Below are 12,856 nucleotides of genomic sequence, written 5' to 3'. Positions count from 1 at the left end.
TCTTCCACTAAGGCCTAAGAATGATAACAGTTTCAGAGTTAAATGTTTGCTCCGACATGCACAGGGCCTAGTGTTCACCATGCCCTGATAAAATAGGAAGAAGGTAAAGATATTACAGCACAGGTGAGACCCATGCAAGTACTCTGAAATCTGCTATAAGAATGCAACGTACTAACCAACATCCAAGAAAGGTAACAACGCTGCAGACTTAAAAACACTAAAATGCACAGGATCAGTTTCTAGGCTTTGGAGGAGAGGGAGAGAGCTTCTTCCAGAAAAAGTTCTATAAGCTTCAAACTCAAGAGGATACTTTTAAAAAATTTCCACAAACTATTATGAAAGGAGTCTGTGGTGTGCAAAGGGTTAAGGTTACAACAACTTGTGCCTTTCTAGAAAACTGGTTTTTGGGACCCTTCCTTTGTGAAGATTTTAGCAAATAAAGCATCACCTTAACAGTCTAAGACACTAAGTGTTGTTTATGGACATGACCTCTTCCCCATAAAGAGACAGTGAATGTCGACTTGACTATCTGAACAATGAAGGGGCAGAACTATCAAAGATGACCCACCATGTCAACACAAGGTAACAATGTCACCACTCTTTTATTTTTTACTTTGTTTTGAAAACTTACCGCCCAGAAGAAACTGGCTTAACTGAACCAACATTTTCAAACAGTTGGGCTTTTGCTGCCACACTGAAAAATAATTTTGGAATGCAAGTTTCAATAAGTCAATTAGAAAATCATTCAGTTCAAAGTGAAATTCAGAGTTATCAGTTAACCAAAACAAAAATGATTATTTAAGAACTGTCCCCCAAAATATAACCTGACTTTTGTTTTAAGGTATAATGTGGAAGAAAGTCTCCAGCTCCCAGAGTGTCAAACTGTAATAAACGTAGAGCTACCTCCTCAGAGGACCTTACTGTCCTTTTCTCTACCTCAGAACCTGGGAGCAGCAAAAAGGAACATTTTCTTCCTACTTTGCTCCAGCAGCAATATTATTGACTCCTGTGAAGCCACAAGAGAAAAAATCAAATTAACGTGACAAAAGAATCATTGTTCATCCTGATAGTTAACATAAAAACAATTCTAAAATTCTTTCATATATTCTTTAATATTTGGACACAGTTCCTATAATATGGAAAGAGATAACTCTGAAAATATGGCCAATAAAACAAATATTTGGATTGAAGTCTTGGTTCAAATCATGGTGGGGGGAGCGCTGGCCAGTTGGCTCAGTGGTAGAGCGTCGGCCTGGCGTGCAGGAGTCCCGGGTTCGATTCCCGGCCAGGGCACACAGGAGAAGCGCCCATCTGCTTCTCTACCCCTCCCCCTCTCCTTCCTCTCTGTCTCTCTCTTCCCCTCATGCAGCCAAGGCTCCACTGGAGCAAAGTTGGCCCGGGTGCTGAGGATGGCTCCATGGCCTCTGCCTCAGGCGCTAGAATGGCTCTGGTTGCAACAGAGCAACGCCCCAGAGGGGCAGAGCATCGCCCCATGGTGGGCATGCCGGGTGCATCCCGGTCAGGCGCATGCGGGAATCTGTCTGACTGCCTCCCCGTTTCCAGCTTCAGAAAAATACACACAAAAAAAAATCATGATGGGGGGAAGGTCTGTAAAGAGGTGAGATAATTAGAGTGAGAAGAATGAAAGCTAAGGTACCCTCAAAATTAGAAAAGTTTCTATAGTTATTAGAAGAGATATCATATTCCTTGATGATGATAGTCTAGATTTTTTAAAGTCTATTTTATTTCTTTGAAAAACTTCTCCCAGAAATGAACCATTTGATAATATCAAGGATCATGTATGCCTAACACAGAACATACACTCTCTCATTACTTTTTTTTTTTTTTACTATCAGTATAATTACAAAACAGAAGCTCTTCACCCATCTTCCTTGACAACTTGTATTATTATGTAATTTAATTTCCTTGGCCCTGGCTGGTTAGCTCCATTGTCCTAATGTCCAAGGTTGTGGGTTTGATCCCTGGTCAAGTACATACAAGAATCAACCCATAATTGCATAAATAAGTAGAACAAATTGATGTTTCCATCTCTCCCTTTCTTCTTCCTCTCTCTTTAAAATCAATTAATAAAAAGTTAATTTATTTAGTGGTTAGAATTTTACATACTGAGGAGTAGACAGATTTACACATATTTTTGCCTGTATCATGATAGATGAATATCTGACCAAGAGAAATAATGTATTTTAAACACACTCTGAAATCAAAAGGTTTTTTTAATCAGAAAAAAGGAGAAACACATGAATTTAAGACACTTTATATGGAAACAAGCTTAGGAATATGTCTAACTGGATTTTTTAGGAATAATTTAAATGTCAGGGTTACCACCGTATTAAAAATGGGCATAGCATAATAGAGCACACATTCAAGCTAGAGAACCCTGGGTTGGAACCCCAACTCTATCACTTCCTAGTTGAGAGTATATGGACTGGTTCCTTAAACTCTCTTTTTAAAATTTTATTTTTAATTGAATTTGCTATGTAACATTGTGTAATTTTTAAATTTTCTGCATATCGATTCCCATCATCTCTAAGATGAGGTTTACACTACCTCCTACACAAGGATACTGCAGACTTTAAAAGAGATAACATATGTAAAGATGCCTAATAATAGCCACTATAGCATTTTCAAATGCTGCAAAATAAACTGAAAGGGAGAGAGACTTCTCCTCTTTGGAGTTTGCTTCATTGTTTATCCAGGTTCTTATCTCCTCATCTTTGACCCCTTTTCTGTTCGCTTCTATGCACCCCAACCTTGTCGGCCTTTACACTTCCGGGGCATTTCTTTTGATTAGAAGGACTGACTCCCTTTTGCCTATCATGTTCCTTGTGTTCTATGAGCCTGTTTAAGTTGGTGAGTTCTCAGGTGGCGAGACATATGAGGAGGAGAAAGAAAGCCAACCTTCATAGCCAGAAAGCGGTTGTATTTCTAACGGAGAGGTGGGGGGGGGGGGGCAGGGGTGGAGCTAGGATCTGGGCAGGGCATAGCTGTCTCCTCAGCTACAGCTACAAAGCTGATGTTTAGCTTTTATAGGAAGGTTTCTAGCTTCAGAGCCATAACTACTATATTATATGTCTATCTTCATGTCCTTAAATTAACCCACAGTTCTGCTTTTAAGGGAATTACTTGAAGTGTCTGCCTATGACATTGTTTATATATATATATATCCTAAGCCTACTCTAACCTCCACCTCACTTTAGGAAGATGGCAAGATCCTAGGGTTGACTGTACCCACTCCACAGATGAGACATTCAGCTGGGGAAGTCCCAATGGCTCCTCTGGATGTCTCAGCCCTATGCAGCCCCCAGCACACACAGAAAACACAAGCTCACTTACATGGAGCCAGGTCGTTGGTAGCCATTGCTTGAGGCAGTGTCTAGCCTTAACCGCCTGCACATTTTTGGAGGCAGGTCTGGGTTTGGTGGGGCTTTAGGCATCTCTTTGGAACTGATGGAAGTTAAGCTTTGAATGGAACCACTGTAGCTCTTGTTTCCTAAAAAGAAAGCCCAAGAAAATGGGCAAGGAGTTATTAGACAAAATAATAGCAATAACACAGCACACGTGCCTAACAAAAGGAAGCATTCTTTTCTGAGCCCAAATGAGAAGGTACAGAATGTTCTTTCAGCAGAGCAGCCCATCGCTCAGGGAAATCAGAATCTATGGCAATTACAAAGACATCACCGCACAGAGATAAAGAAAGAGCCAGGAAAGAAGCCACAGCGCAGAGGAGTCTGAAAAATTCTATTTCAGGAACAACCTAGAAAAGCCTCATCAGTCCCTTCACCATTAACTTTTCCTGTGCTCAATCATGCTGAATACACAGACAAGTGACATGGAGATAACATCTTGCACAGGCTCCGCGCTGGCTCACCTTCAGCGGTAGAGATGGACCTGAGAAAGGTAGCTGAGGCTCTTTTCAGTCCGGACACCCCATGAGGCCCTTTCTTGGCCAGGTCCATGGGTGGGGAAACGTCCCCTGGGCTAGTGACAGAGGCAACACTCTGGCAATCGGATTCTGCATCCGTTTTGGTCGCATCTTCTCTGGAACTGGATTCAGGACTCGTCCAGAGACCAAGGCTTTTCTGTCCATTGGAAGGGGACGGGGATGCAATCCACGGGATCCCACCAGATTTCTCCCTGGGCTGGCAGGAAGCAGACTTGGTAGTGCTGTTTTGTTCAGAGGAGTGCGAGGACAGGGACTCGATGCTGCCCATGGGTGTGCTGGCTGGGCTGCTGCTGTAGGAGTCGCCTGAGCAGGAGCAGGAGAGAGGAAAGAATAGTGGCTTTGGCTTGAGAACATCATCACCAAAACCCTTCCCTTCTCCCGCTCACACGTGTTCTGTGGCCGTGAAGTGATGCCTTTACCTGGCATGGAGAACTGTCCTCAACACTGGAGAAAGGCTTTAAAATACCCATGTGAACTTGGTGAATGCATTTTTCAATACTATTCAAGGGAGATTTTATATGTATTCTGCCCCTATGCAATAATGTAACTTTGAAGTATGAATGGGCTGACTTGAATTCAGGCAAAATTCTAAAACAGGAGTCACAAGTAAGAGATATGATTCCATAATGGTGTTGAAAAAAAAAAAGAGGAAAAATCAATGAAAGAGGATAATATTAGAGACATATTTCTGCTTTTTTTTTTTTTACTTTTCTGCTCTTAGGTGATTCTGAGTTACAGTGCATCAAAGGCACCATTAAATGTCAGCTGCAAATTATAAGCTGCTCCCTATTTTTAAAGAAAGGACTTTTCCTGCTAAGAATACAGCAACAGAAGAAACAGGCTATTTAACTGGGTTAACTGAGTGTATTTTTTAATGTTCCTAAAATAAGGTATAAGAAAAAAATCATAGAAACCATAATAGAGTGTTTACACATGTCTACCTTTAAAAACAGTGTTTTTCCATTAAATATTGATTGTGAAACAATTGTGGGGCTTCAGGGTACAAAACAAAACAAAAAGTGCCACAGTTTAACACATAATCGGGGCACAAGCTGCACCAGCTTCATCTGGGGCCTGGCTCAGAGCAGGGAATTGATGATAATGTGTGCTGCAGTTTCCCTCATTTCTTCCCCTTCTCTCTTTGAGATACTCTGATACCTAAGAGATGGTGCTTTAAGAACATAATGTGAAAGGAAGAAAGAAAATGACTGCTTCAGCTAGACTTTCTCTAGCTTTCTTCCCTATCACTGTAACAATAGGACAAAACCTTCTACAAAGTAGCACCTCATGTACTTAATCAAAGTTGCAGAAAAAAAGGCGGGGGGAGGGGGAGACATGACATTGAGCAACTAATTATTTCCTTCATAGCAGTAATGAATTTGCTTGTCCACCTTACCCTACAACTATACTGCCAGAGAACAGAGAAATGCTAGAGGTAAGGGAGGTACTGGGATGATTGCATCAGTAAAAACAACTGCTCCTTCTACCAAATTAGTAGTGGAAAGGCTGAATTAAAGAATGAAGGAAGCTCCTCCCTAAGGCGGGTGTACTTACTATCAGGCTCCGCCAAGCACGGGGTGTACCTCCCCCTGGGCTTCCGGGAGCCCGTGGAGAGGCAGATCGCACGTGTCCTTCGGGATCCAGATCGAGACTGAGGTTGAGGAAGGGGAATGTTTGGGTCTGGGGCAGTATGGAAAATCTACAAAGAAAAAGCACAGACTGAGGTCAACAAAAGGGTGAAATAGTCATTTTCATCCTAAAATTACTTTTGAGAGTTATTAAATAATCTTAGAAATATATGCTATTTAATCAATTGAATGGCAACAGAGGCTTGTTACAAACAAAAACAAACCAACAAAAAAATCCCAGAATAATTACAACTTTCTTTTCCATTGACAGTGAGTAATGCCTCTTCTCTGGGTTTCCTTTTATGCTCTCCCACTCCCCAACAGTGAAATTCAGAAGATTTCCCAATAATTTTAAGGAACTTTTCAAGTAAGAATGAATGTCTCTTTCAAGGTACATAGATTCTTTTTATTGTGACATGGTCCTTCCCCATTTAAGCTGAGCGCAGCCTTGGGGGAAGAGGTTCACTCTGTGTCACGTCCCCAGCAGAATGAGCCCTTGTTTCTTAGGGGAAGGTGCTGCCATGCTGTGGTTCTGCACTGTCAAGTGTGACAAGCTTCAGGAAGAGGCTGAGCACAGCTACAGGAGGCAGCCATGTGCTCTTCGGTTGTGAGGAGGCTTACAGCTGTAGACAGGCACTAAGGATGGCCTTCCATAGGCACCAGGAAGGGGTCCAGGGAAGGGAAGAAGCATAGTCTCTCTCACACACAAGGACTACATCAGACATAAAAGCATCACAAAATGTTTAAATCCTCAATGGTCAAATTCATTAAATAACTCAATCAATTTGGCTTTCCCAATTTCCACAGTTAGATCTCACTATAATAAAGAAACCCTCCTTAGGGATTGACTTCAAGACCGCTCCCTGAATTTTTTCTTTAGTTTTGTTTAGAATATCACCTCCGCTATGGAATTAAGAGTCTAATTCCAGAGAGGTTAAAAGGTTAAAATAGACTTAACCACAAAGTTATTCTAAAGTATTCTCTGAATATGAGCAAAAAACTGATTATACAAATGCTAGAAAAGGAAGTCTTGAAAGGTAAAGAAAGGATGGAGAAGGAAAGGAAGCCATCTGCCCAGAGCAATAATAGAGGAGGGCTTAAAATCTGAACTAGAAAGAAGAAAACCAAAGTCCTCACGAAGAGCCAATTTATACAAAATTTACAGGACTGACACTACAAGAATTTGTGATCACAATGTGAAGGTCACAGATGCTACAAATGCAAGATACAAAATTTGATACTTCCACATGAAAATTCAGCCTACCTTTTCATAGTGCTCTATCAGAATTTCAACCACAATATTCTGAAATTTAATATTCATCATGGCAGCCACAGTTTCTTCTTGTGCTCTCATGAGAGTTGGGCCAAATATGACACCAAGGTTTGAGACAGTCATGAGATTTTGTTGGCTATGTAGTGATACTCTGCAAATAAGAGCAACAAAAATATCTTGTTAGATGTTTAATAATTGTAAAACATTCTTATCTACCAACATTGTAACATAAATAAAATGTAAAGTATTCCATTATAGGCTAATTTTTCCCAATAGTCAGGTTCAGTTACTCCCAAATGGCATTAGTGAGCATAGCCTAAAATGATATGAAAAGTTAACATAGCCAAAGTGAAACATAATTACAAAGGTTAATATACTGAAGAAAAAAATATTGATTTTATAAAGTGAGTGCAATCACCCTAGAGAGATAGATGATCAGCTTTGGCATTGTGTACAGTACTATACTTTCTTTGAAATAGATGGTTTAGAGTGGACTGGTTGCAATTTTTTTGGGGGATTCACCAAACATATTATTGAAAACCTACTTCCAGGCACTTTCAGTTTTTATTGCATTTAATCCTCCCAGGCAGTCAGTTTTTTCCAAAAGAACAGGTAAAATAAACCAAAGTTCTTAAAGTAAAAATGTTGTACTCAAGGTCGCAGCAAATTAGCGACAGAGACGCTATTTTTCAATTTAGGTCTCCTGATTACAGGTCAAAGGTTTCCTTGAGCCCTTCACATAAGACAACTGGTCAATGCATGTTTTCATCCTCCCAAAGCCTTTCTGAGTGCCTACCTAGTGCTGGGCACAGTGCTAGACAAATGGTCATACCAGGAAATGTGAAAGCATTAGTGCTGGCTTGAAAATGGAAATGAAACAAAAACCTCTAATATTATTGACCTTAGCAAAGTAATCTCAGTATCAAAAATTACTTTGGCTTATTAACTAATTTGGAAACTGGATATCTTTCTTCTTCTTCTTCTTTTTTTTTTTTTTTTTTTTTTTAGAGAAAAAGACACAGAAAGAGACAGAGAAAGGGACAGAAAGACAGGAAGGGAGAGAGATCAGAGGCATCAATTCCTTGTTGTGGCATCTTAGTTGTTCATTGATTGTTTTCTCATATGTGCCTTGCCTGGGGAGCTTCAGCTGAGCCAGTGACCCCTTGCTCAAGCCAGCGACCTTGGGCTCAATCCAGCGACCATGGTGTCATATCTATGATCCCATGCTCAAGCTTGTGAGCCTGCACTCAAGCTGGCAACCTCGGGTTTAGAACCTGAGTCCTCTGCATCCCAGGCCAATACTCTATCCACTGCACCACACCTGTTCAGGATGGATATATTCTTAAGAGGAAATCGCATGCATCTGACCAATCTCCTGGGTTAACCATTGCCTTTTCTGTTACTCTTAGCCAGGTTTTTTGAATGTAAAGTTCTAGGAATAAGCACAGCACAAGATTACATTATATCCGAGTAGGAATAAATAACTACTTTCTAAAACCAAAAGTAAAATTTTATAGGGAATCCAGGATTTGGGGTTAACCGTGCAGTTCTTAGGTTAGGACAGGAAGGCTGACTGTCCCATTGACTGAAAATTTCCCTGTGCCCATGAGAGCACGGTCTAAGAAGGTTCTGGGTTAGAGTAAAAAGAGTTTCATTCCAAGTTTCCTTCTCACATAACTAAATATATATGTAAAGATTGTTTGATCTGTATTAGAGAATGTACTAAGATAATAGTATGTAAAGGCACTGAGTCTATCTGGAATCAAAGCTTGGATCCATCCAACTTGGAAGTGGGGTGTAGTTAGCCAAGTTATTTAATAGCTTTAGGCTTCAGTTTCCTCATTTATTAAGTACAAAATCCTAATAGGGTTAAGAAAATTAAATAATGAGTTAAATGAAGTAAAATATATCAAAATATTCTTCCTGTAATTAAATTAGCATTAGGCATTTTTGCTAAAATGTAAAAGTGCTTGGTAGTATAAGTAAATTGGACAGTGATTAATATTAAGCTCACTGGAACTAAATTTAGAAATCTGAAAAAATTGGTCTATTTTGAAAAGGACAGTTGATGATTTTGTTGCTCAAGAGTTGGAACATTGTGGCACCAATTTACTCCATTGAATTTTCCTTCTGCTGGGCTACCGAGGTAACATAAACCCTTATCACCCACATTTCATCCATTTCTGTGGCTCATTCCCTCATATCCTGTGGCTAACGACATTCAATGGCACTTTGGGATATATAAAGTTAGAATCAAAGAAGAGACCACAGATGGCCTTGTTTTAAGATAAAGAAATGGATTCTCAAACTAGAAGATTTATATCATGTCTCAGAGCTAATTAATGGGGATTTGGAATTAGTCATGAAGCTGTTGTTTCTTTTGACCAGTAACCAAGCTAGGTCACAGGTCTTAAATTCTCTCTCTCTCTCTTTTTTAGCCATACAAGGTTGCTAGGGACCACGAGTGTCATTCATTGTTTACAGTTTATTTAAGCCATCAGTGGCATGGGCGAACATTCCACCTATGCAAAACGTTAACTTGAAAAGACAGATGCACCTCCACGTTCACTGCACATTATTGAAAACAGCCAGGACACAAAAACAACCTAAGCGTCCATTAATGGATGAATTAATGAAGAAATTGTGCTATATAAAACACTAGATTATTATTCAGACATAAGAAAGAATGAAATCTTGCCATTTGTGACAATATGAAGAGATCTTAAGAGCATTATGCTGAAAATAAGTCAGACAAATAAAGACAAATACCAGATGGTCTCCTTTATATGTCGAATTTTAAGGTACAAACCAAAAGAGCTCATAGATATAGAGAACAGATTGGTGGTTGTAAGAGGATCTGGGAACAGGGGTGGGAAAAATGGGTGAACTGGTGTTGTTTTTTTTAATTGAATAAATTTTATTTTTTTAAAATAGAGACTTTACAAAATTAGTTTCAAAAAGTCAGTAAACAACTGAGAATAAAAAAAAAGAGCCCGGAATGGTAGTGAAGTATGAACAAGAGAATTTTAAGCAGTCTTCCAGGACCAGATACTCTGTCCTGCTATTTCCTGTATCAGAACATCAGACACTCAAATTAAGGGTGAAGTTTGTATTCATCTAATACTCTGGATAATTAAACAAGAACATTTTTATGTGACATTCATGTCACTTTTAAAAGCATATTTAAAAAGACTTTACTAGAAAACTAGCTTGAATATAGCAAGAGAATGTTCAATAAATACAGTGTGGTTAAATTTCATAAAGAGGTTATACACAATTCAGAAACATAATTCAATACTAATTTGGACCAAGGATACGTCCTTGCTCATTAGGTAAAAGAGGTATTGCTATGAGCAATAGTTAACAATGCGCTTGAAATTGTGCCTTTTGCAAGTGGGTTCCTATGAGGAAATTCATATTATCTGAAAGCCTGCAAATTATTTCAAATGTGCACAGCTAATATTAACAGAAATTGGGTTACTACTTCTGGCAAACAAAGAAGGGATTAATCATTTGATTGTGAATCACGGTATTCATTAATATAGAAAATGTCTATTTATACAAGATAGTAAGGAGATTCTGAAGTAAGTTTAAAATCTGATTTTGGACTTTTGTTTTCAGAAGCATGGCAAATAAATTTCTGGATTAAGTGAGAGTGTGTGTGTATATACGTGAATGTCTAAATTTCTAGATAGATAAGATATGTGATGGCTAGTTTTATGGTCAAATTTGCTATACCACAGTACCCTCATAATTGGTCAAACATAATTCTAGATATTTCAGTGAAGGTATTTTTTTACATAAAAATAACCTTTAAATAAGTAGACTTTGAGTAAAGCAGACTGTCTTCCATAATTTGGGCTGGCTTCACTAATCAGTTGAAGGTCTTAAGAGAAAAGAGTAGGGTCCCATAAGGAAGAGGGAATTCTGTCTCTGGGCTGCCTTGAATTCTAGCTGCAACATCACTCTTCCCTGGGTCTCGGGCCTTCAAGCCAGCTCTGCTGCTTCAAGCTTATTAGTCTCCTAGTCATGTAAACCAATTCCTTGCAATCAATTGATACATACACACATACAAATGTGTATATAGATGTATAAGTGCGTATACACACACATCCTATTCATTCTGTTTCTCTAGAGAAACTTTACTACTATAATATCTATTTATTGAGATTTTAAAATATATCAATGAACTAACAGCAGAGTCAGAGAAATCTTCAGAGACCAAGAGATACTATGAATCAAAAGAAAGAAGCTAATATTAAAATGGAAGTTTGACCTAGCAGAACCTGCTGATTCTGGTAATATGAAGAACTAGTCTTTAAACTTAGAGATTACAATATATCTAAAAGAACTGCAGGGGAGGAGGGACTCTATACTTATACATATATTTTTAAGTTGACATGTAATTTTCTTCTTTAGCCTTGCATTGCAAAGGATATAACTGTTTGTGTACTGTAGCTATATATAGGTTTATACACACATACATACAGATATATCTTAAAAATAAATTGCCAGTCATTTTTAAAGCACATTCTGTGGATTCTCATTATAATAGCAATAGCAATGTCACAGCACCATCATACACTATAAGACCTGAACAAGCTTAACTTTACCAGCTGAACAAGTAGTTAAGTAAATAATAAAAGTCAGAGAATTACTTGACAAGGTGCTTTATTAAGATGTCCAGCATCTCTCTGTTTTTCTCCGGCAATTTGTGCACCAGTGCGTGTACAGCCTCTACCCGGTAGTTTTGGTCATCAGATTCTGTAACATAAAAAAGGTTGCAAATTTCAAGTTTTAACTGCACTCAGATAAGTACATAAACATGAATAGTCAGCGTAAACCACACCTACCCCTTATGCCATAAAAGTGCTGCTTCATGTGGTATTATCTCATATCATTGCCTAAGACTGAGAAAGGCTTAGTAACTTGTTAGTAAGTTAGTGAGTAAGAAAGTTAACAAGTCCAGGTCTACCTAATCCACACCTGCACTCTTAGCCACGGACCTATATACTTCCATACAACCAGAATTCATCACCTGCTTTGGTTTTGCTATACAAGTACAGAACCAAATCTTTAACAATGTGAGTAATCACAGCAATTGTCACAACCTGCCTAATGTGTCAAGCACCATAACACTTGATCACACTGAAACCTTCAGTGACTCCGTCAGACTGGGGGAAGCAGGCATTGCTTTCCAAATTTTACAGATTCAAAAACAACCAGGAGTTATTTTTCTGAGGGGTAGAATCACTGTGCAAACAGACACCTGGTCAATTTTAAGCCGATGTTAATAATGGTAAATCTGAAAAGTGAAGAATCATCCACAGCAAGTCTAATCAGCCAGCCGAAAATCAAGATGCAGACATGTCCACTAGAACAGAGGTTTTCTATCATTTTCATACAGCATCAGGGTGGTTAACTCTTGCAGATCAGCCCAACATTTCTGGTGGACCAGTAGTTGAAAACAACTTAGCTACACAAACTCCTAACATTTCAGAGTAAGGAAGCTATTTAACATTCTTTTAATAAATTCTGGGATGACTGTCCACACTACCAAGACCCTTCTCTGGAAACTGACCAACCAATGGGGCTCTTATGGGATCGCCTAGAAGAGTACAGAAAGGAGTGAGGAGAAGCTGGACCAGACATGTGCTCTCCCAGGAGGTAAAATGACGTCACTGAAACTGAGCTGTCTGCTGGACACGTGAAAAGGCAGACCACGGGACACCAAGGCTGCCACGAACAAATGTGCTCCAATCAAGAAAATACAACTCAAAACGGAGACTAAACTGAGGCACATACGCAGCAAAGCACAGAGATGAAAGACCCTTCAGATAAAGGGGGGAGAGAAACGTCAATGCCCAACTTTGCACTTCTGAGTTGCAGACCATGGCAGCCAACCCTGCCTCTGCCAAGGAGTTCTGCACAACACCACTTGCCTATCAATACCTCCCCTTTATACTGAGCTAGATTTCTGTGGCTGGAAAC

General features: G+C 39.2%; 1 protein-coding gene across 1 annotated transcript in view; it reads right to left on the bottom strand.

Moving 5' to 3' along the window:
- ARHGAP42 (Rho GTPase activating protein 42) overlaps nucleotides 1-12,856 on the bottom strand; it is a 283,181-nt gene that overhangs the window by 11,564 nt on the left and 258,761 nt on the right. Inside the window, exons 17-22 of the mRNA XM_066371165.1 lie at nucleotides 11,524-11,629; nucleotides 6,857-7,016; nucleotides 5,519-5,663; nucleotides 3,890-4,267; nucleotides 3,355-3,511; nucleotides 632-694 (exon numbers count right to left, since the gene is read on the bottom strand). Coding sequence (XP_066227262.1) covers nucleotides 632-694; nucleotides 3,355-3,511; nucleotides 3,890-4,267; nucleotides 5,519-5,663; nucleotides 6,857-7,016; nucleotides 11,524-11,629 — 1,009 coding nt within the window. The remainder of the gene's footprint in view (nucleotides 1-631; nucleotides 695-3,354; nucleotides 3,512-3,889; nucleotides 4,268-5,518; nucleotides 5,664-6,856; nucleotides 7,017-11,523; nucleotides 11,630-12,856) is intronic.

Source organism: Saccopteryx leptura, chromosome 1 (assembly GCF_036850995.1).
Source record: "Saccopteryx leptura isolate mSacLep1 chromosome 1, mSacLep1_pri_phased_curated, whole genome shotgun sequence".
Lineage (NCBI taxonomy): Eukaryota > Metazoa > Chordata > Mammalia > Chiroptera > Emballonuridae > Saccopteryx > Saccopteryx leptura.
The sequence above is the reverse complement of the archived record's forward strand: the minus strand, read 5'-3'. Positions and strand labels throughout refer to the sequence as shown.